Source organism: Monodon monoceros, unplaced genomic scaffold (assembly GCF_005190385.1).
Source record: "Monodon monoceros isolate NGI ecotype Baffin Bay Population unplaced genomic scaffold, NGI_Narwhal_1 Super_Scaffold_16, whole genome shotgun sequence".
In the NCBI taxonomy this organism is placed as follows: Eukaryota; Metazoa; Chordata; class Mammalia; order Artiodactyla; family Monodontidae; genus Monodon; species Monodon monoceros.
In genome coordinates, this window is record NW_021703772.1 from 44,405,705 (window position 1) to 44,431,587 (window position 25,883).

General features: G+C 36.3%; 1 protein-coding gene across 2 annotated transcripts in view; it reads right to left on the reverse strand.

Annotated features, from left to right (window-relative positions):
- ANKAR (ankyrin and armadillo repeat containing) overlaps positions 1-25,883 on the reverse strand; it is an 82,065-nt gene that overhangs the window by 24,654 nt on the left and 31,528 nt on the right. For both annotated transcript variants that reach the window (XM_029225682.1, XM_029225681.1), the window contains 4 exons: positions 22,094-22,262; positions 9,403-9,644; positions 9,078-9,231; positions 8,832-8,993 (listed from right to left, as the gene is read on the reverse strand). In XM_029225682.1, coding sequence (XP_029081515.1) covers positions 8,832-8,993; positions 9,078-9,231; positions 9,403-9,644; positions 22,094-22,262 — 727 coding nt within the window. The remainder of the gene's footprint in view (positions 1-8,831; positions 8,994-9,077; positions 9,232-9,402; positions 9,645-22,093; positions 22,263-25,883) is intronic.

The window sequence follows — 25,883 nt, forward strand, 5'->3', positions numbered from 1 at the left end:
CCCCCCGGCCTGAGTGAGCCACAGCCCCTGAATCAGCTGCTCCTTTAACCCCATCCTGTCTGAGCGAAGAACAGACGCCCTCTGGTGACCTACACGCAGAGGCGGGGCCAAATCCAAAACTGAGCCCCTTGGAGCTGTGAGAACAAAGAAGAGAAAGGGAAATCTCTCCCAGCAGCCTCAGAAACAGCGGATTAAAGCTCCACAATCAATTTGATGTACCCTGCATCTGTGGAATACATGAATAGACAACGAATCATCCCAAATTAAGGAGGTGGACTTTGAGAGCAAGATTTATGATTTTTTCCCCTTTTCCTTTTTTTGTGAGTGTGTATGTGTATGCTTCTGTGTGAGATTTTGTCTGTATAGCTTGGCTTCCACCATTTGTCCGAGGGTTCTATCTGTCCGTTTTTTTTTCTTAATAATTACTTTTTATTTTAATAACTTTATTTTATTTTACTTTATCTTCATTCTTTCTTTCCTTTCTTCCCTCCTTTAGACAACGAATCATCACAAATTGAGAAGGTGGACTTTGAGAGCAAGATTTATGATATTTTCCCCTTTTCCTCTTTTTGTGAGTGTGTATGTTTATGATTCTATGTGAGATTTTGTCTGTATAGCTTTGCTTCCACAATTTGTCCTAGGGCTCTCCATCCGTCCGTTGTTTTTTTTTTTCTTTCTCTTAATAATTATTTTCTTATTTTAATAAATTTATTATATTTTATCTTACTTTATTTTATTTTACTTTATCTTCTTTCTTTTTTCCTTCCTCCCCTCCTTCCTTCCTTCCTTCCTCCCTCCCTCCCTCCCTCCTTCCCTCCCTCCTTTCTTTCTTTCTTTCTTTATACTTCTACTAATTCTTTCTTTCTACTTTTTCTCCCTTTTATTCTGAGCCGTGTGGATGAAAGGCTCTTGGTGTTGCAGCCAGTAGTCAGTGCTGTGCCTCTGAGGTGGGAGAGCCAACTTTAGGACACTGCTCCACAAGAGACCTCCCAGCTCCACATAATATCAAATGGCGGAGATCTCCATCTCAACACCAGCACCCAGCTTCACTCAACGACCAGCAAGCTACAGTGGTGAACATCCTATGCCAAACAACTAGCAAGACAGGAAGACAACCCCACCCATTAGCAGTGAGGCTCCCTAAAATCATAAGTCCACAGACACCTCAAAACACACCACCAGAAATGGACCTGCCCACCAGAAACACAAGATCCAGCCTTATCCACCAGAACACAGGCACTAGTCCCCTTCACCAGGAAGCCTACACAACGCACTGAACCAACCTTAGCCACTGCGGACAGCCACCAAAAACAACGGGAACTACGAACCTGCAGCCTGCAAAAAGGAGACCCCAAGCAGAGTAAGATAAGCAAAATGAGAAGACAGAAAAACACACAGCAGATGAAGGAGCAAGATACAAACCCACCAGACCTAACAAATGAAGAGGAAATAGGCAGTCTACCTGAAAAAGAATTCAGAATAATGATAGTAAAGATGATCCAAAATCTTGGAAATAGAATAGACAAAATGCAAGAAACATTTAACAAGGACCTAGAAGAACTAAAGATGAAACAAACAATGATGAACAACGCAATAAATGAAATGAAAAATACTCTAGATGGGATCAATAGCAGAGTTACTGAGGCAGAAGAACGGATAAGTGACCTGGAAGATAAAATAGTGGAAATAACTACTGCAGAGCAGAATAAAGAAAAAAGAATGAAAAGAACTGAGGACAGTCTCAGAGACCTCTGGGACAACATTAAACGCACCAACATTCGAATTATAGGGGTTCCAGAAGAAGAAGAGAAAAAGAAAGGAACTGAGAAAATATTTGAAGAGATTATAGTTGAAAACTTCCCTAACATGGGAAAGGAAATAGTAATCAAGTCCAGGAAGCACAGAGTGTCCCATACAGGATAAATCCAAGGAGAAATATGCCAAGACACATATTAATCAAACTGTCAAAATTTAAATACAAAGAAAACATATTAAAAGCAGCAAGGGAAAAACAACAAATAACACACAAGGGAATCCCCATAAGGTTAATAGCTGATCTTTCAGCAGAAACTCTGCAAGCCAGAAGGGAGTGGCAGGACATATTGAAAGTGATGAAGGAGAAAAACCTGCAACCAAGATTACTCTACCCAGCAAGGATCTCATTCAGATTTGATGGAGAAATCAAAACCTTTACAGACAAGCAAAAGCTGAGAGAGTTCAGCACTACCAAACCAGCTCTACAGCAACTGCTAAAGGAACTTCTCTAGGCAACAAACACAGGAGAAGGAAAAAACCTACAATAACGAACCCAAAACAATTAAGAAAATGGGAATAGGAACATACATATCGATAATTACCTTAAATGTAAATGGACTAAATGCTCCCACCAAAAGACACAGATTGGCTGAATGGATACCAAAACAAGACCCATATATTTGCTGTCTACAAGAGACCCACTTCAGACCTAGGGACACATACAGACTGAAAATAAGGGGATGGAAAAAGATATTTCATGCAAGTGGAAACCAAAAGAAAGCTGGAGTAGCAATTCTCATATCAGACAAAATAGACTTTAAAATAAAGACTATTAGAAGAGACAAAGAAGGACACTACATAATGATCAAGGGATTGATCCAAGAAGAAGATAAAACAATTGTAAATATTTATGCACCCAACATAGGAGCGCCTCAATACATAAGGCAAATAGTAACAGCCATAAAAGGGGAAATCAACAGTAACACATTCATAGGGGACTTTAACACCCCACTTTCACCCATGGACAGATCATCCAAAATGAAAATAAATAAGGAAACACAAGCTTTAAATGATACATTAAACAAGATGGACTTAATTGATATTTATAGGACATTCCATCCAAAAACAACAGAATACACATTTTTCTCTAGTGCTCATGGAACATTCTCCAGGATAGATCATATCTTGGGTCACAAATCAAGCCTTGGTAAATTTAAGAAAATCGAAATTGTATCAAGTATCTTTTCTGGCCACAATGCTATGAAACTAGATATCAATTACAGGAAAAGATCTGTAAAAAATACAAACACATGGAGGCTAAACAATGCACTACTTAATAACGAAGTGATCACTGAAGAAATCAAAGAGGAAATTAAAAAATACCTAGAAACAAATGACAATGGAGACACGACGACTCAAAATCTATGGGATGCAGCAAAAGCAGTTCTAAGAGGGAAGTTTATAGCAATACAATCCTACCTTAAGAAACAGGAAACATCTCGAATAAACAACCTAACCTTGCACTTAAAGCAATTAGAGAAAGAAGAAAAAAAAAACCCCAAAGTTAGCAGAAGGAAAGAAATCATAAAAATCAGATCAGAAATAAATGAAAAAGAAATGAAGGAAATGATAGCAAAGATCAATAAAACTAAAAGCTGGTTCTTTGAGAAGATAAACAAAATTGATAAACCATTAGCCAGGCTCATCAAGAAAAAGAGGGAGAGGACTCAAATCAATAAAAATAGAGATGAAAAAGGAGAAGTTACAACAGACACCACGGAAATACAAAGCATCCTAAGAGACTACTACAAGCAACTCCATGACAATAAAAAGGACCACCTGGAAGAAATGGACAAATTCTTAGAAATGCACAACCTGCCAAGACTGAATCAGGAAGAAATAGAAAATATGAACAGACCAATCACAAGCACTGAAATTGAAACTGTGATTAAAAATCTTCCAACAAACAAAAGCCCAGGACCAGATGGCTTCACAGGCGAATTCTAGCAAACATTTAGAGGAGAGCTAACACCTATCCTTCTCAAACTCTTCCAAAATATAGCAGAGGGAGGAACACTCCCAAACTCAATTCTACAAGGCCACCATCACCCTGACACCAAAACCAGAGAAGGATGTCACAAAGAAAGAAAACTACAGGCCAATATCACTGATGAACACAGATGCAAAAATCCTCAACAAAATACTAGCAAACAGAATCCAACAGCACATTAAACGGATCATACAACATGATCAAGTGGGGTTTGTTCCAGGAATGCAAGGATTCTTCAATATATGCAAATCAATCAACATGATACACCATATTAACAAACTGAAGGAGAAAAACCATATGAATATTGCAATAGATGCAGAGGAAGCTTTCGACAAAATTCAACACCCATTTATGATAAAAACCCTGCAGAAAGTAGGCATAGAGGGAACTTTCCTCAATATAATAAAGGCCATATATGACAAACCCACAGCCAACATCGTCCTCAATGGTGAAAAACTGAAAGCATTTCCACTAAGATCAGAAACAAGACAGGGTTGCCCACTCTCACCACTCTTATTCAACATAGTTTTGGAAGTTTTAGCCACAGCAATCAGAGAAGAAAAGGAAATGAAAGGAATCCAAATCGGAAAGGAAGAAGTAAAGCTGTCACTGTTTGCAGATGACATGATACTATACATAGAGAATCCTAAAGATGCTACCAGAAAACTGCTAGAGCTAATCAATGGATTTGGTAAAGTAGCAGGATACAAAATTAATGCACAGAAATCTCTGGCATCCCTATACACTAATGATGAAAAATCAGAAAGTGAAATCAAGGAAACACTCCCATTTACCATTGCAACAAAAAGAATAAAATATCTAGGAATAAACCTACCTAAGGAGACAGAAGACCTATATGCAGAAAACTCTAAGACACTGATGAAAGAAATTAAAGATGATACAAATAGCTGGAGAGATATATCATGTTCTTGGATTGGAAGAATCAACATTGTGAAAATGACTCTACTACCCAAAGCAATCTACAGATTCAATTCAATCCCTATCAAACTACCACAGGCATTTTTCACAGAACTAGAACAAAAAATTTCACAATTTGTATGGAAACACAAAAGACCCTGAATAGCCAAAGCAATCTTGAGAATGAAAAACGGAGCTGGAGGAATCAGGCTCCCTGACTTCAGACTATACTACAAAGCTACAGTAATCAAGACAGTATGGCACTGGCACAAAAACAGAAAGATAGATCAATGGAACAGGATAGAAAGCCCAGAGATAAACCCACGCACATATGGTCACCTTATCTTTGATAAAGGAGGCAGGAGTGTACAGTGGAGAAAGGACAGCCTCTTCAATAAGTGGTGCTGGGAAAACTGGACAGGTACATATAAAAGTATGAGATTAGATCACTCCCTAACACCATACACAAAAATAAGCTCAAAATGGATTAAAGACCTAAATGTAAGGCCAGGAACTATCAAACTCTTAGAGGAAAACATAGGCAGGACACTCTATGACATAAATCACAGCAAGATCCTTTTTGACCCACCTCCTAGAGAAATGGAAATAAAAACAAAAATAAACAAATGGGACCTAATGAAACTTCAAAGTTTTTGCACAGCAAAGGAAACCATAAACAAGACCAAAAGACAACCCTCAAAATGGGAGAAAATATTTGCAAATGAAGCAACTGACAAAGGATTAATCTCCAAAATTTATAAGCAGCTCATGCAGCTTAATAACAAAAAAACAAACAACCCAATCCAAAAATGGGCAGAAGACCTAAATAGACATTTCTCCAAAGAAGATATACAGACTGCCAACAAACACATGAAAGAATGCTCAACATCACTAATTAGAGAAATGCAAATCAAAACTACAATGAGATATCATCCCACACCAGTCAGAATGGCCATCATCAAAAAATCTAGAAACAATAAATGCTGGAGAGGGTGTGGAGAAAAGGAACCCTCTTGCACTGTTGGTGGGAATGTAAATTGATACAGCCACTGTGGAGAACAGTATGGAGGTTCCTTAAAAAACTACAAATACAACTACCATATGACCCAGTAATCCCACTACTGGGCATATATCCTGAGAAAACCATAATTCAAAAAGAGTTATGTACCAAAATGTTCATTGCAACTCTATTTACATTATCCCGGTGATGGAAACAACCTAAGTGTCCATCATCGGATGAATGGATAAAGAAGATGTGGCACATATATACAATGGAATATTACTCAGCCATAAAAAGAAACGAAATTGAGCTATTTGTAATGAGGTGGATAGACCTAGAGTCTGTCATACAGAGTGAAGTAAGTCAGAAAGAGAGAGACAAATACCGTATGCTAACACATATATATGGAATTTAAGGGAAAAAAATGTCATGAAGAACCTAGGGGTAAGACAGGAATAAAGACACAGACCTACTAGAGAATGGACTTGAGGATATGGGGAGGGGGAAGGGTAAGCTGTGACAAAGCGAGAGAGAGGCATGGACATATATACACTGCCAAACGTAAGGTAGATAGTGGGAAGCAGCCGCATAGCACAGGGAGATCAGCTCGGTGCTTTGTGATCGCCTGGAGGGGTGGGATAGGGAGGGTGGGAGGGCGGGAGACGCAAGAGGGAAGAGATATGGGAACATATGTATATATATAACTGATTCATTCTGTTGTAAAGCAGAAACTAACACACCATTGTAAAGCAATTATACTCCAATAAAGATGTTAAAAAAAATACAAAAAATAAAATAAAATTAGAAGTTTTGTTAGAAATATTGAAAAAAAAAAGAAAAAAGAAGATATACAAATGAGAAACACATGAAACGATGCTCTACATCATTAGTCATTAGGAAAATGCTAATTAAAACCACAATAAGATTTACTACATATCCACTACAATAATAAAATTACCATACTAAATGTTGATGAGGATGTGAAGCTACTGGAACTCACACACAGGTAGTAGAAGTGCAAAGTGGTAACACTACTTTGAAAATCAATCTGGCAGTTTCTTTAAAAGTGAAACATACACCTACCATATGACCCAGCAATCCTACTTCTAGATATTTACCCACGAGAAATGAAAACCTGTCTATACCAAAACTTGAACACAAATGTTCGTAACAGTTTTATTTACAATATAGCAAGAAACAGGAAACAATCCAAATGTCCTTCAATGGGTGCCTGGGTAAACAAATCATAATATATCCATAAGCATTAGGGTTTTCCAAAGAAAGAACCAACGGGATGTATATGTATGTATGTATGTATATCATAAGGCATAAAACTAACCATCACACCATACAATGGAATACTACTCAGCATTGAAAGAGAAGTATTTTATTGATATTTGATACAATAATATGGATGAATGTCAAAATAATCATGCTGAGTGAAAGAAGCAAGAAAAAAGTACACATGTATAATTCCATTTACATAAAATTCTAGAAAATGCAAACTAATCTATAGTTATAGAAAAATCAGTGGTAAGATCATTTAATATCAAATTTTAAAAGTAATTTTGTGCTGTTAGGATCCATGTCATAAATTCAAATCAGCACATTATTTTTTAAAGAAAAAAATCAGAAGCTTATGTTTTAATATGTAAAATACAATAAAGCCATTCTCAGATCATAAGGAAAAAAACCCAGATCAGTGGTTATCTGGGGATGGGGTGCAAAGAGGGAGGAATTAGGAAGGGACAATGAAACATTTGGAGGTGATGATTATATTCACTTACTTGATTGTGCTGATGGTGTCAGTGCTGAATACATATGTCAAAACTCATCAAACTGTACACTCTAAATAATGTATTTAATATTTTATTCTATTGTTTATTTTATTTAAATATCTTCTTATATGTAAACTGTATTTCAATAGCACTTTTAAAAAACTGTCACATTTTAAAAGCGCTAGGTGTGCAAAGAAGCAGGAAAATATGATTCATAATCAAGAAAAAATCAGCCAATAGCAAGAGACCCAGAAGTAACAGATATGCTGGAACTAGTTACAGGGATGTTAAAACAGCTATTTTAAATATGTTCTATATGTTCAAGGGTATAGAAGAAAACATAAACATGATGAAGAAGAAAAAGGAAGGGGTATGTGTGTGTAAAGAGTCTAAGCTGGTGAGTTTGAAAACAAGTTTTTTTCTGTAGTTCTTGTCTATGGCAAGAACTTGTCTATGGCAAATGTGGACAGCTTTGAAGTAAACTAATGAGAAGAAATTGAAAACACACACGTATATCAGTTATCTTTGTATTTGTGTTATCATTTACTAGAATTTTAGAAATAATTTATACCATAGACTCTGGCTAAAACAACAACAACAAAATTATCTTGCCTGACTTGATTGCCTGCAAGCAGTTAGTGAATTTCAGTAAAGTAGCTTTTCTAAGAAAAAAGGAAAAAAAAAATTTTGAAACCAAGTCCTATGTTCTTCAGCTAGAATTTTTAATTTATTTTTTCTGGAAATACAATGGACTAGAAATAAAGTTTTAGGTTTTTTTTTTTCTCTTGCCTACAGGAAGCAGTCTCAATCAGTCCCCATACATACATGCAGGTCAGCAAAGAACCTGATCTTTTATTTTTGGTAAGTCAATCACCAACAATTCCACAACATTTTTCAGATATCCCAAAAGGTTAATTCCTCTGCAAAGAAAGGAACAACTAGACCTAGTGGCCACTATGTAAACAAAGAATCACTACAGAAAGAGACTGGAATCGAAAAATGTGCCACAGCACTAGAAACACTTCTATATCTTCAAAAACATATAGTTCCTGAGATTCAAAATAAGAAATATTTTTCTCTTAACTTAAAAAAGGATATCCCTTTAAGTCAAAATAGCCAAGGCTCATGGTCCTCATTTCTCATTCTAACCAGAACTCAAGAGCAAGACTGATACAATATGCTTAACTACACCACTTTTACTCATTAAGGTCTTGGAGAAATAAAAACATTATAATAACAGATTAAATATGGTTAAGGGCTGCAACAGTAGGGATAGAGAGGAAGAGAAGTATTTACTGATATTTTTAAAACTGAGGATAAACGTACAAACCGATACAGATGGATCCCACTGCTTTGATGACACTCAGAAGTGTTCCTTCAGCTATTTTACTAATCCTTAGTAAGCGAACCAGTGGTGCAATTCCATTCCCTTCACATATTTGATTTTGGTGTATCCTGCTGTCCTTACTTAGCGCTATGACTGCTTCACCTCCTGGCAACAATAAGCAAGAAACATGTGTGATACTCCAATGTCTGGTTCTATATTGTACAGATTTATGCATAGAAAATAACTTACCAACATACTGCATTTTAGCTGATGGTGATAGAAGCATATTTATTATAAAGTTGTATCCAATCTGTTCTGCCATATACTTTTGTTGTTTTAGTGTTTGTCCTGCCAAGGCCCAAAGTGCTACAGCTCCTTGTTCCTTAACATCTATTTGAAATGCCTATTTAAAAAAGTATTCTATTCAGTCAATGAGGATTTATTGAATACCGTAGGAATCTATGTTTGATAAAATGTTTATTCTAGAATTGGTTTTAGTTTTCTTTTCACTTAACTAAATTCAATATTGAATGCTTTATCTAAGAAAAATGAAAAAGAATCGTAAAATTCCTACCTTGAGGAGTTTTAAAAGATATTTACTTAGTGATTTTTCCAGAAATGCTCTCTGTATAGCAGGGTTGTAACTTGCCAGTGCTTCCACAGCCATTGCACCCTTCACTTGAACACCAAGTTGTTTTCCCATAAAAAGAGCCACCAGAGGAGGAATGGCTCCTTCCATGGCCATAGCATCCTGAACTTCCTTATTGTCACGTGCAACCTCAGCAATTGTAACAGAAGATACAGCTGTCAACACATCTTCAAATGAATTCAAGAACCAGTTAAATAAATCTTTTAAAAAGTAAGAACATAAAAATGCAGCATATATCACTAGTTTCCCATATTTGAAAATCAAATTTATAGAGTTTAGAAAATTTAGAAAATAAAGAAAAATAGAAAAAATAAAATTGTCCAGACTTTCACCACCCAAGCACAAACATTTCATTTAATCTCATCCACTACTTTTATAAATATATATAATATATAAATATAGATAACTTTAGTGTTACATATTTAATATAGTGGTACTATAAACACAGTATCCTGCATTTTAATTTACCATAAAATTTTTCCCATTCTTTATGAACATCAGTGTCTCCTAAATATTCCATTAATGGGTGTATCACATTTCCTTAAACATTTGCATTTTAAAAAATAATGTGTTGTTTCCAACTTTTCACTGTTTTAAACAATGCTTAGGAGAAATCTTGGCACATTTCCTTCCTGTTTGTATTTTTTCCCCTTATTATAAGAGTCCTAGGAACTATTGGAATAACTTAATACATTTGCAGTAAATTTATTTTCTTTTTTTCCCCTTTTTCTTCTTTTTTAAATTGAAGTATAGTTGACATACAATATTATGTTAGTTTCAGGTGTACAGCATAGTTATTTGATATTTAAATACATTATGAAATGATCAACTCAAAAAGTAACCATCTATTCCCATACAATGTTATTTCAATATTACTGGCCATATTCTTTATGCTGTATACTACATCCTTGTGACTTATTTTATAACTGGAAGTTTGTACTTCTTAATCCCCTTCACTTATTTTGCACAACCCCCAAACTCCCTTTGCCTCTGGCAATCACCAGTTTGTTCTCTGCATCTATGAGTCTGTTTTTGTTTTGTTTGTTCATGTGTTTTGGTTTTTAGATTCCACACATAAGTAATATATTTGTCTTTGTCTGACTTATGTCACTTAGCGTAATACCCTCTAGTTCCATCCATATTGCTGCAAATGGCAAGATTTCATTCTTTTTTATGGCTGTAAATATTCCATTGTGTATATATACTACATCTTCTTTATTCATTCATCTATCAGTAGGCACTTAGGTTGCTTCGATATCTTGACTATTGTTAATAATGCTAATTGAAAATAGGGGTGCTTTTATCTTTTTGAATTAGGGTATAAGTTTTCCTTGGGTAAACATCTAGAAGTGGAATTGCTGGATCATTTGGTAGTTCTATTTTTAATTTTTTGAGAAATCTCCACACTGCTCTCCATAGTGGCTGCACCAATTTACATTTCCACCAACAGTGCTAGAGGGTTCTTTCTTCTCCACACCCTCAGCAACACATGTTATTTGCTATCTTTTTGATGATAGCCCTTTGAAGACGTGTGAATGATATCTCATTGTGGTTTTGATTTGCATTTCCCTGGTGATTAGTGATGTTGAGCATCTTTTCATATGTCTCTTGGCCATCTGTATATCTTCTTTGGAAAAATGTCTATTCAGGTTCCCTGCCCATTTTTTAATTGGATTGTTAGGTTTTTTTTTTTTTTTTTTTTGTAATGTTGAGTCATTTGAGTTCTTTATATATTGGATATTAAGCTTTTATCAGATATATTGTTTGCAAATATTTTATCCCAATCAGTAGGTTGTTTTCTCATTTTATTGATGGTTTCCTTTCCTATGCAAAGCTTTTTAGTTTGATTTAGTCCCATTTGTTTATTTTTGGTTTTGTCTCACTTGCCTGAGGAAAAATATTCAAAAAATATTGCTAAGATCAATGTCAAAGAGCATACTGCCTGTTTTCTTCTAGAAGTTTTAAAATTTCAGGTCTTAAAGTCTTTAATCCATTTCAAGTTTATTTTTGTATACAGTGTAAGAAAGTGTCCAGTTTGATTCTTTTGCATGAAGTTGTCCAGTTTTCCCAACAGCATTTATTGGAGAGATTATCTTTTCCCCATTGTATATTCTTTCCTCCTTTGTCACAGATTAATTGACCATATAAGCATGGGTTTATTTCTGGGCTCTCTTTCTGTTCCACTGATTTATGTGGCTCTTTTTGTGCCAGCATGATACTGCTTTGATTACTATAGCTTTGTAGTATAGTTTGAAATCAGGGAGTGTGATACCTCCCGCTCTGTTCTTCTTTCTCAAGATTGCTTTGGCTATTTGAGTCTGTTGTGGTTCCATACAAATTTTAGGATCATTTGTTCTAGCTCTGTGAAAAATGCCATTGGTATTTTATTAAGGATTTCATTGAATCTGTAGATTACCCTGGGTCGTATGGCCATTTTAACAACATTAATTCTTTCAGTCCACGAGCTTGGTATATATTTCCATTTATTTGTTTCAACTTCAATTTCTTTCATCAATGTCTTACAGTTTTTAGAATACAGGTCTCTCACCTCCTTGGTTAAATTTATTCCTAGGTATTTTATTATTTTTGATGGAATTGTAAATGGTATTGTTTTCTTAATTTCTCTTTCTGATAGATTATTAGTGTACAGAAACACAATGGATTTCTGTATATTAATTTTATATCCTGCAAATTTACTGAATTCATTTATTAGTTCTAATAGTTTTTTGGTGGCCTCTTTCAGGTTTTCTATATATAGTAGTATAATTTCACCTGCAAACAGTGACAATCTTACTTTTCTCTTTCCAATTTAGAGTCTCTTTATTTATTTATTTTATTTTCTGATTGCTGTGGCTAGAACTTCCACTACTAGTTGAATAAAAGTGACAAGAGTGGGCATCCTTGTCATATTCCTGATCTTAGAGGAAATGCTTTCAACTTTTCACTGTTGACTATGATATTAGCTGTGATTTTGTCATATATGGCCTTTATTATGTTGAGGTATATTACCTCTATACCCACTTTGTTGAGAGTTTTTATTATAAATGGATGTTGAATTTTGTCAGAAGCTTTTTGTGCATCTATTGAGATGATAGAATTTTTATCCTTGGTTTGTTAATGTGGTATATCACACTGGTTAATTTGTGGACATTGAACCATCCCTGGGATAAATGCCACTTGATCATGTATGATCCTTTTAATGTATTGTTGAATTTAATTTGCTAATATTTTGTTGAGGATTTTTGCATCCATGTTCATCAGGGATATTGGCATGTAATTTTCTCTCTCTTTTTTTTTGTAGTTTCTTTGGTTTTGGCATCTGGGCAATGGTGGCCTCACAGAAGGAGTTTGGAAGTGTTCCTTTCTCTTCAGTTTTTTGGAATAGTTTGAAAAGGATAGGTATTAACTCTTCTACAAATGTTTGATAGAATTCACCTGTGAAGGGACTTCCCTGATGGCACAGTGGATAAGAATCAGCCTGCCAATGCAAGGGACACGGGTTTGATCCCTGGTCTGGGAAGATCCCACATGCCATGGAGAAACTAAGTCCATGCACCACAACTTCTGAGCCTGTGCTCTAGAGCCTGCGAGCCACAACTACTGAGCCCATGTGCTGCAACTACTGAAGCCTGTGCACCTAGAGCCCATGTTCTGCAACAAGAGGAGCCACTGCAATGAGAAGCCCGCACACTGCAGCAACGAACAGTAGTCCCCGCTGTCTGCAACCAGAGAAAGCCTGTGCGCAGAAATGAAGGCCCAATGCAGCCAAAAATAAATTAATTAAAAAAAAAAACCTTAAAAAAATACTTGTATACAAACGTTCATAGCATTATTTTTATTAAAAGAAGAATTCACGGGGCTTCCCTGGTGGCACAGTGGTTCAGAGTCCGCCTGCCGATGCAGAGGAGATGGGTTCGTGCCCCGGTTCAGGAAGATCCCACATGCTGCGGAGCGGCTGGGCCCTTGAGCCATGGCCGCTGAGCCTGCGCGTCCGGAGCCTGTGCTCCGCAACGGGAGAGGCCACAACAGTGAGAGGGCTGCGTACCGCAAAAAAAAAAAAAAAAAAAAAAAGAATTCCCCTGTGAATTCTTTAGTTTATTGGGAGTTTTTTGATTAATGATTCAGTTTCACTGCTAGTAGCGGTCTGCTTCTATTTCTTCCTGATTCAGTTTATCCATTTGTTCTAGGTTATCCAATTTGTTGGTGTGTAATTGTTTGTAGTAGTATCTTATGATCCTTTGTATTTCTGTGGTGTCAGTTGGAATTTCTCCTTTTTAATTTATAATTTTATTTATTTGGGCCCTCTTTTTTCTTGATCAGTTTGGCTAAAGGTTTATAAATGTTGTTTATCTTTTCAAACAACCAGCTCTTAGTTTCCTTGATCTTTTCTATCTTTTTTATCTCTAGCTCATTTACTTCCACTCTGATCTTTATTATTTCCTCCATCTACTAATTTTTTTGTTTGTTATTCTTTTTCTAGTTCCTTTAGGTGTAAGGTTAGACTGAGATTTTTCTCATTTCCTGGGATAGGCCTGTATTGCTAAACTTCTCTCTCAGAACTGCTTTTGCTAAGTCCTATAGATTTTGGAAAGTTGTACTTTTATTTTTCTTAAGGTATTTTCTGATTTCCTCTTTGATTTCTTCATTGACCCATTGGTTTTTGTTTTTTTTTTTAATTAACATGGAGTTTAGTCTCTACGTGTTTTTGTGTTTTTCCCATTTTTTTTCCTGTAATTGATTCCTAATTTCATATCATTTGGTCAGAAAAGATGCTTGATATAATTTCTGTCCTCTTAAATTTGTTGAGACTAGATTTGTGGCCTAGCAAGCTATATATCTGGAGAATGTTCCATATGCACTTGAAAAGAATGTGTATTCTGCTGGTTTTGGATGGAATGTTCCATATATATCTGTTAAGTTCAGTTGGTCTAATGTATCATTTAAGGCCAATGTTTCCTTACTGATTTTCTGTTTTGATGATCTGTCTATTGATGTAAGTGGGTGTTAAAGTCCCCTACTATTACTGTGTTAATGTCAGTTTCTCCCTTTGTGTTTGTTAATATTTGCTTTATGTATTTAGGTGCTCCTATTTTGGGTGTATATGTATTTATACATGTTATATCTTCTTGTTGGATTGATACCTTTTATCATTATGTAATGCTCTTCTTTTTCTCTTGTTACAGTCTTTGTTTTGATGTCTATTTTGTCTAAGTATTGCTAGTCCAGCTTTCTTTTTATTTCCATTAGCATGGAATATCTTTTTCCATCCCCTCACTTTCAGTCTGTGTGTATCTTTAGATCTAAAATGAGTCTTGGGGGCTTCCCTGGTGGTGCAGTTGTTGAGAATCCGCCTGCCAATGCAGGGGACACGGGTTTGAACCCTGGCCCAGGAGGATCCCACATGCCATGGAGCAGCTAAGCCAGTGTGCCACAATTACTGAGCCTGCGCTCTAGAGCCCGTGCTCTAGAGCCCACAGGCCACAGCTGCTGAGCCTGCGTGCCACAACTGCTGAAGCCCACATGCCTGGAGTCTGTGCTTCGCAGCAGGAGAGGCCACCGCAGTGAGAGGTCCGTGCACTGCAGTGGGGAGTGGCCTCTGCTCACTGCAACTAGAGAAAAGACCGAACGCAGCAGCAGGGACCCAATGCAGCCAAAAATAAGTAAATAAAATAAATTTATTTTTAAAACAAATAAATAAATAAATAAAAATAAAATGAGTCTTGGTAGGCAGCATATTTATGGGTCTTGTTTTTTATCCATTCAGCCACCTTATATGTTTTGTATGGAGCATTTAGTCCATTTACATTTAAATTAATTATTGATAGGCATGTACTTATTGCCATTTTGTTAACTGTTTTCTGGTTGTTTTGTAGTTCTTCTCTGTTCCTTTTTTCTTCTCTTGCTCTCTTCCCTTGTGACTTGATGAGTATCTTTAGTGTTATGTTTGGGTTCCTTTCTCATTTTTTGTGTATCTATTATAAGTTTTTGGTTTATGGTTACCACTAGGTTCATAGGTAACAATCTATGTATATAGGTGTCTATTCTAAGTTCATGATCTCTTAAGTTTGAACACATTTTACAAGCTCTAAAATTTTACCCCCTCCCCATGTTAAGCTGTCTACTAGCTCTGTAAGTGGTTAATCCACTATCTTTATTATATGTTTGCCTTTACCAGTGATATTTTTTCTTTCATAATTCTATTATTTCTAGTTGTGGCCTTTTCTGCTTAGAGAACTCCTTTTAACCTTTCTTGTAAGGCTGGTTTAATGGTGATGAACTCTTTTAGCTTTTGTCTGTAAAACTCTTCTCTCTCCTTCAATTCTGAATAACCTTGCCAGGTAGAGTATTCTTGGTTGTAGGTTTTTTCCTTTCAGCACTTTGAATATATCATGCCACTTTCTTCTGGACTGCAAAGTTTCTGCCAAGAAGTCAACTGATATGAGAGTTCCCTTATATGTAACTAATTGCTTTTCTCTTGCTGCTCTTAAGATTAAGATTTTAATTTTTGACATTTTAATTATAATGGGTCTTGGTGTGGACCTCTTTGGGTTCATCTGTTTGGGACACTGTGCTTCCTGGACTTGGATGTCTGTTTCCTTCTCCAGGTTAGAAAAGTTTTCAGCTATTACTTCTTCAAATAAGTTCTCTGCCCTTTCTCTCTTATCCTTCTTGGACCCATATAATGTGAATGTTGGTACACCTGATGTTGTCCCAGAGGTCCCTTAAACTATCCTCATTTAAAAATTTTTTACTTCTTTTTTCCATTCAGCTTGTGTGAATACACTACTCTGTCTTCTAGATCACTTATCCATTCTTCTATATTATCTACTCTACCATTGATTCCCTCTCGTATATTTTCCATTTCTGTTATTGTATTCTTCAGCTCTGATTGGTTCTTTTTTATATTTTGTAACTCTGTTGAAGTTCTCACTGTGTTCATCCATTCTTCTCACAAGTTTGGTGAACATCTTTATGATTATTACCTTGAACTCTATCAGGTAGATTGCTTATCTCTGTTTCATTTAGTTCTTTTTCCGAGGTTTTGTTTTGTTCCTTCATTTGGAAAATATTCACCTGTCTCCTCATTTTGCCTAAGTCTCCAAATTTATTTCTATGTATTAGGTAGGTTCCTTCTCTCTCCCAATCTTGGAGAAGTGGCCTTATGTAGGAGATGTCCTATGGAGTCCAACAGCATGCTCCCCTCTGGCCACCAGAGCTAGATGCTCAAAGGGTGTCCTTATGTGGGCTATATGCCCCCTTCTGCTGTAGTGGGGCCAGCTACTGTGGGCACACTGGTAGGCAGGACTGGCTCCTGGTCTGGCTGACTGAGAGGTCCTGCCTTGTGTAGTTGCTGTGGGCACACTGGTGGGCAGTGCTCTGGTGGTTAGACAGTTGCGAAGCCAGTGATGCAGGCAAGCTGGTGGGTGGGGCAGGCCCCTAGCACTAATAGGTTAGAAGGAGGATTCCAAAATGTGCCTGCCAGCATCAGTGTCAGCACAGTAGAAGATCACATGAATAGCTGCCTCAGTGTCTCATTCCCCAGTAGGAGTCCCAGCTGCCTCCTGCCTCTCCAAGAGGCCTCTCCAAGATGAGCAAGTGGGTCTGACCTAGGCACCTTTCAAACTGCTGCCTCTCTGCAGTGGGCCTCAGAGCATGTGAGATTTTGCATGCACCCATAAGAGCAGTTTCAGTTTCCTACAGCCCTCTGGCTCTCCCAAACATACGCCTCACTGGTTTTCAAAGCCAGAAGTTTTGGGAGCTTATCTTCCTTGCATAGGATGCCCTAGCTGGGGAACCTGATATGGGGCTCAGACTCCTCACTACACTGGGAGGACTTACGTGGCCGTGATATCTTTCCCATTTGTGGGTCACTACATTGGGGCTGTGGGTCCTGACCAGACCATGTCTCTGCCCCCTCAACCATCTCATTGTGGTTCCTTCTTTATATCTTTAGTTGTGGGAAATCTTTTCTGCTAGTCTTCAGGTTGTTCTCAGAGATTGTTGCTCTGCAAGTAGTTGTAATTTTGGTGTGCCCACAGGAGGAAGTTAGCTCAGCATCTTCCTATGCTGCTGTCTTGAACCTGACCTGGTCCCCAGAAAACTGCTTTTCAAATGATATGATAATAGCATCCTACTCTCCAATAATCAGAGTATGAGAGTATCGATGTCACTGTAACTTTTTAAATACAGATATTATCGTTAAGAATAAATACATAAATTCTTATGTATACATAAAGGCAAAAAAATGGTGTCTCACTTTGTTTTGGGTTATTAGTAAATCTAAACATTTTCATATATGCATATTAACAAGTTGTAATTGTTCTCTTTAAAACTTAGAGAGGGACTTCCCTGGTGGTGCAGTGGTTATAAATCTTCCTGCCAATGCAGGGGACATGGGTTCGATTCCTGATCCAGGAGGATCCCACATGCCGCGGAGCAAACAAGCCCGTGCACCACAACTACTGAGCCTGTGCTCTAGAGCCCGTGAGCCACAACTACTGAGCCTGCATGCTGCAACTACTGAAGCCTGTGCACCTAGAGCCTGTGCTCCGCAACAAGAGAAGCCACCACAATGAGAAGGCTGTGCACCGTAACGAAGAGTAGCCCCTGCTCGCCGCAACTAGAGAAAGCCTGCATGCAGCAACGAAGACACAGTGCAGCCAAAAAATGAAATAAAATAAAATTCAGAGAAAAGTTGCAAAAATAAGTCAGAAAACTCTCCTAAGATTTGGCAACAACTGATTTTTGCCCAAACCAATCTTTACTATGATGTTTGCAAAATGTTTATTTTCCAAATCTACTGCTCCCTTCATACTTATCAGTTGCATTCTACTGTAAAGAAGAGCTCTCCCTACTTCTCTATTTATTTATTTCCTTGTTTATCCACTTATCATCAAGATGGGCTCTTGGATTTTTATTTTATTCAATGAGTTATAATCCACTAATTTCATTATTTGTATTGATTCTCTGTCCAAGATTTGGCAATTGTCCAAGATTGTCCAACTTGAAGGGCCAGTGGGAGTTCCTTCAAGTTGACCCCTGTGTCCTTTAGATACACCTCCGTTTGAGGGGGGCACATTTTCTTACTTTCTGCCACAATATGATGTTTTGGACTTACCATGTACCTGCTCTGCCCCAGCCCCAGAATCAATCATTTCTCCAAGAAGCTCTGGTTTCTTTTAATGAGGAATGGTATTTAGAAATAAAGATTTGGTACTAGGTATATTCATTGCTACTGAAGTGTCATTGCTACTAGACTCTTTTAGCAGACAAGGCTAGGAAAATATATATATTTCCAATTTTCCAATTCCAGTCCAACCCCACAGGATTCTTTATTGCCTTTCCACATTCTGTATATTTCTTTTCACAGTGAGAACCCAATAATATTAACACTTTATTGATTTGGTCAGTCCTACAATACGTATAACACAGGTTCAGAGCTGTTTCACCCATATCACTATGAAATACAAATCCACTAAGAAGAATTCAAGATATGTTTTTTTCTCCCCTAGACTGAAGCTGTATAGTAAAGCACTGTGCTCAAAAGTTACTTTAAAAAGCTACTTTAAAATTTTAAAAAAGTTACCTGTGTTCATTTTTTTCTTTTTAATCTAGCTATATAATTCATTTGATATATAATGGGGTTCATTTGTTTTTGTTTGTATTCAATTTTAGATTGCTCCTTCTGTCTTGTAGATTTAATGTAGTTTTTTTTTTAATGTGAAGACATCAATATGCTTCCAGAAGTTAAAACTGTACAAAAAGGTGTTTTTAAATTCAAGCAACCACACTCTCTAAATTTAGCATTTGTTCTTTCATAGACTTTCTATTCAGGTTAATTGTCTGTCTATTAAGGCCTTATTGTTCATATCAATTTACATACTCACTTTATGTCAAATATATTAACTTTTTTGTTATGAATATTTTTATCATTCAATCACTTATATATTCAGCAAATATTTTATTGAGTGGCTACTAGGAGTGTCCTAGGTACTGGGAAACTATGATGAACCAACAAAACAAAGTCCTTAGCCTTGTGGGGCAAGCTCAAAGGCCAGAAGTATGAAATAGCAATAAGTACAATATTAATTGAGAATAAAATAAGAGAGGAAAGGAGTGACAGGAAATAACAGGAAGGTTATTTCCTTTCCAAGTTGGAAGTTTAGAAGGCTGATAGGCTACGCTAAAACTTTGGACATTATCATAGGTGACAAAGAGCCACTGAATAATTTAAAGGAAGGGAAAGATATAATCAATTTTGTATTTTAGATAGATCACTCTAGTAACACTTGGGATGTTTTTCAGCTAATAAGGTAATAAAATTAAGAGAGTGTGAAGGGAACCATTCTTTCTCTTACCCCATATTGCTGCATCAGTCCAAAAAGCAGAAATTCCTACTCTCATCTCCCACTCAGGAATGTTACTCATTACCCCCATAAAATAATGAGTCATTGCAAATGCATGGCTTAGCTTCCTTTTGGTGCTATCTTTTTGCTATTTTCTCAAAGCAAGCTTTCCAGCTGTTACTGAAGTTTTGATCTCCATTACATTCTTGTGTCTATTTATGAATTGCACCCAAATTCTAAAGGGAGAGGGCTGTCTTTATTTACACCTCAATAATCCAGACTAGCTCTGAAGCTCAGAGGAGAGGTCAGGGATTTCGATAGAGAACTGGGAAGAATAGATTATGAATGTAATGAAGTTACTAAGAGTAAATAAAATTGCTTAAGAAGCGTGTGCTGTGTGAAAAAAGCAGCAGACCAAGAACAGAAGCTTGAGGAACTCCAACATTAAGAGCTGGGTGAAAGAAGCCTAATTATGGAGGTGTTTTGGGTTTTTTTTTTCTATCTAAAACCCTTTCAGAATTCCAAAGTTCCAGATTTTAGAAGATAATGAGCTCATACTATACATTACATAACATCCCAGAGAATCTGGAGAAAACATATTTCTGCAGTGAAATGTATGAATAATCATTTTCAGAAGGATGAGGTTACTCTTTAAATTTTGCTCAGATAGTTTGGAGTTGAAAATCATTTCATATACTTTCTACCACATATTTGAATTTCCATGGTGGTGTTGTGTTATTATATAAACCTTTGTTAATAACATAGAACAGGACAATTGCATGCATTAGAAAAGATGAAATAAGAAGCACTGTAGGAACAAAAACATGTATGCATGTACATACATATGGGGAAGAGTATGAAACAAACAGCTAAAGATGGTAAAGCAAAGACCTCAAACAAACCAAACTCAGCAAAGGTTGAGGAACCCCTTGGAGATGTTAACAAGTCCATAGTCTTAAGAAACTGCATGTGAATCTACTTTGGGGCCATTTTACCTTAATGCATGAAATCTTAGAGTGGTTCAGAAGAGTTAAGAGGATATTGGAATTAATAAAACTCTTTTGTAATCCCCTAAAACTTAATAGCACAGCTAATATACAGGAGAATCATTTGTTAAAGCACTAAAATTAGAAGTGTAGAATTTACAAATTATAAATGGGGAGAAAAACAATTAAAATTTCTTCAAAAGTATTTATCTTCCTTGGAGTGAAGAGATAGTACAGATTACAATATAGGATGTTACTTTTATTTAGGTTTCAGATGAGGCAAGAGCCCAAAAAAGAAATGATTTTGGTAATTCATTTCTATAGCTTTCTTTTAGGAATTCATTTATTATTTATCCAAATTGCCTCTACAATTTGTGCTTTGTTCAAGCATCTGGGGTTGGGAGGAAGAAAAAGGATAGGGAAAACCTATTCCCTGACTTTAGGAATTTGTAATGAAGGGAAAGGACTTTCAAATGATTTCACTACGTGATAGAGGTCCTTAGAAGATGATAATTGCTTAAATTTGAAGTTCTAAAATAAAAGAAAGCCTTCTGCAACAATCCCCTTATCCATAACCTTGTCTTACATTTTAGCCAACATATTTATTCTGTATTCATTCTTAGAGGACTAGAATAGAAAGATAGGTGATAAACTGAGCAGGAAGAAAAACATACAACCTTTCCCCCAATTTTTTATTCCCCCAAATGTGGGGAAAACCATAGATTTTAAGTTTATGTGTATGCTCACTGGAATGAGAAAATTCTTACAGAACCTGAGAGACCATTTGCAGTAGCTGCAGAAGCTGCCTCATAGCTTCTGGTGTTCCTGGTGTTCATAGGCACTGAAGTTAATTAATTAATAATTAATTAACCTAATGATCTGATGACCTTGAATTCTGATATCAAATATCTAACAGCAAATCTGAAGTCCTTATTGTAACTTGAAAAATAGCTTCCAATGATCAATGTGTGTCTTATTCATACAAGGAGACATCTACTTGAGTCCCTGGGCATATTAACTACATTATTTTCATTACTCATGCCAATATTTCCATTTATAAAAATATCTAGTTCAACATTTTAAAAATTATGGCTTTGAGAGTCAATTCCTTTTATAAATCCAGCAGTTTAAATTTAAGTGTTTCAGAAGTTCGGTTATGTTACATATGTCTAGTTCTATCCTAAGATAAATCCAGGACATCTATCATAAAGGACAAGTCCAAACATGTATTTGCTTCACTTAATATATCTGGTCACTTTAAAATATATAGAACTAAAGACTTACCTGACTCAGAACTCAGAAATGTGATAAGATACGGGATGCCTTTATGGTCTCTCACTGCTCTTTGATTGTTTTTGTTTCCCATACATAATACCCGTAGACAGTTCATTACATTTACTAGCACGCTTTCTATGTCTAAGTTCAAAAGATTTATCAGAGCTGGAATTCCATTCTAAAAATAAACAAAAAGATTTAATTGAATTTATTTAAGATGTATGCTATCTTTATTTAGAAACACAAGTCTATAATCTTTCTTGCTATAAATATCTGCTTATTTAGGAGAGAAAAACTGCCCATAAACAAATGTGTCTACGGATATGGCACATTAAATGACAGTTATTACAACTTGAGCATATCTTATGCTTCAATATTAAGGAAAGTATTCTATAAATATATTTTCTGCCTCCCTCCCTTCCTTCCTTCCTTCCTTCCTGCCTTCCTTTCTGTGCCGTACCACATGGCATGTGGGATCTTTGTTCCCTGACCAGGGATTGAACCCATGCCCCCTGCATTGGAAGTGCAGAGTCTTAACCACTGGACCACCAGGGAAGTCTCTATAAATATATTTTCAAATAGTCTCCTCTATACCAAAATAATTTGAGGCTGCAAGTTCACTGTAACATTTAAGTATCTAAAAGTGAAACAACTAAGTAATACCAATTGAATACAGTGCCCATTTGGAAATATTTGCTATTGTATACATCGCACTGGTAATTGGTAATTATATTTATGCAACACAAAATATTATTTTTAAATGTTAATATAGTTTCTTAATTTTAAGTGGATTAAAGATGGCATTTCTCCCTACTAACAGAATTAATGAAAGGATATTAAAGAAGATAAGAAACAGAAATGTAATGTCATTTTCAATAAAGCTAGGAGACATCAGTAATGTTGAACCATAATAAATGTTTATGAGTAGCCAACAGGGATGCGCGAGATCTCCCATGGCCACTGGCTACAAGAAATACTGGCAGAACAGTTTTCCAAAGTAAGTGGCTCTACCTTAAGGGGCAGGAAAACATACACATACACACACAACACACACACAACACACACACACACACACACACACACACACACACACACATCCCTGTCTGGAACAAGAGGAATGGGTATGGAGGATGGCAGCAGGATCTTTCCTGGACCAATTTGTCCTAAAGTTTCAAAAATTAAGGAGGGCAAGGACGAATAAAGAATGATACCAATAAGAGGTTTGGAACAAGTAGTCTTATTGGTGAGATAAAAAGGAAGAGATAGACTTTTGCATTGTGGAGGAAATAGAATCCACATTATGAGTACTATGCAAGAGTCTCTGCTGGCTAAGGGAAAGTGAAGCTGAACAGACCCATGCATACAACCCTGTAGCATATGTCGTATTCTTGCTAGCCTAGAACATGGATCTGGGCCCTTTCCCACATGCATTTCCTGCAAATAGCTAGACCAGAAAGAACTTATCTAATTCAAAGTGAGTAATGTTCAAAAAGGAAGTAGAACAGGATCTGTCCAAATATATTATAAGATTAAAAATAGGAAAAACTTATGACAGATAAAGAATGCTTGTAAGAAAGATATGCCACAAAGTAGATGAAAAACTTTAACTGAAAATGGTATATTGTTAACAATGAAAAAAATTAGGCAATCACCTCTATAAAACAAGGGTGTGCAGGAGAGACATCAGTGCTCAGGGAAGATTTTTTGAGACAGGGAGAGGTGAAACAAGAGCTGGAAAAGCTCAGGAAAGATGTGGAAAAATATAAAAGCCAAACTGTAATCTACACAAAAATAAACAAGGCCAGAAAACATAGCAAGAGACAAGGAGGATAGGATTGAGGGGGAAAAAAATGAAATAAAACAGTGAGTGGAAAAGGACTAGAGAGAAAATGATAGCTGTATAAAACTGGAAAAGGTGATATAATACACAAATAATTGGTATTCCCAAAGAGAAGTGTAGTTAAGATTTAATTAGTTAATTAAAGTTAATTCAGTGATCAGTAAATTCAACAGTCAACTTTTGACTTTCATCTTACAACAGCCTTTGACACTATTGATATTCTTCTCCTCTTTGAACATGTTCCCCATTTGGCTGATAGGACAACAGATTCCTCAGGTTTCCTCCTACCTCAGTGCCCATTCCTTCTTAGTCTCCTTTGAGGTCCCTCCAGATCTTTCAGCTTTCCCACAGCTCCTGGTGACTCAACTCCCAGAAAAATAATACAGAATATGACTACTTCTCACCATTTCCACTATTACCACCCTGGTTCAAGACACCACTGTCTGTCACCTGGATTACCAAAATAGCTTCTTAGTTAGTCTTGCTGCATCCACCCTTGCCCACCTGTTTCAACACAGAAGGTAGAGTGATATAAATCTCTTCATGGAACTTCCCAGAACAAAATTATTCAATGGCTTAACATACTCAGAGAAAAAGCCAGGGTGTCTAACAATTATCCACATGGCCCTACATGATGTGGTCCACCATTACCCAGCTAAGGTGTCTCCTATTTCTCTTTCTTCAGCTACTTTTGCTTACTTGCTATTCCTTGAATATGCCAGGCATACTCTCACTTCATTTACTTTGCATTTGTTTCCTCTGCCTAGAATGCTCTTCCCAACAGAAAAACATGGCACACTTCCTCATCTATTTTAGGTTTGTACTCAAATGCCAACTTCTTTTTCTAAATTTATTTTATTGAAGTATAGTTCATTTACAATGTTTTGTTAATTTCTGCTGTATAGCACAGTGATTCAGTTACACACACACACACATATATACATTCTTTTTTCGTATTCTTTTCCATTATAGTTTATCACAGGATATTGAATATAGTTCCCTGTGTTATACAGTAGGACCTTGTTATTTATCCATCCTATATATAATAGTTTACATCTGCTAATCCCAACCTCCCAATCCATCCCTCCCCCACCCCTCTCCCTCTTTCAAATGCCAGCTTCTTAGTGAAGTATTTTTTGCCAAGCTCCCCCCTTCCCTTTCCCTGCTTTATTTTCCTCCTTAACATCTCTTCTCATCGAATATACTATATTTGGTTTATTTTCTTTATTGTCTTGTTACCCCCAACTGGAATAAAAACTCCATGAAGGCTGGGATTTTGTCTGTTTTGTTCACTGCTATAACTCTAACATCTAGAAGTGTATTTCCATACAATAAACTCTCAAAAAGTACTTGTTTATGAATTTACAGAAAGAATAATACAGAAAAAATATTTAAAGACATGAATTCAAGAAAACATTTTGAAAATAAAAGAAGATGAATGTACATGTTGAAAAGTCACACCAAGCCCCAGGAAAAACAGGTAACTAACACCAACGTGTAAGTCCTGGAATTTAAAGATAAAGAAAAAAAGAGGAAGAAAACACTGCTTATACAGTAGAAGATTTTTAGAGAACCAAAAATAATAACAAAATATGCCAAAACTAAGATTAAACATCACATCAATAAATGTAAATGAGCTATATTCAATAAAAAGTGAATGACAAAGCAAACCCAAATATACTGCATACAAGGGACACATTTATCCTAACTCTGGGTGATCAGAATCACTGGAGAGGTCTAAAGTGAGGTCTAAATGAATAAGACTAACTGACTAACTCTAGTTGTGGGCCTGGGGGGAGGGGAAAATTTCTAATATATTTTCCAAATGATTGATAACAAAACAACCAGCAAGAAGTAAAATGACTCCAAAAAGTTAAAAAGAAAATGATAAGCAAAGCCAAATTAAACATGAGAGCACAAAAGAACACAAAGATCACAAATCTAATCTTGGACAACACA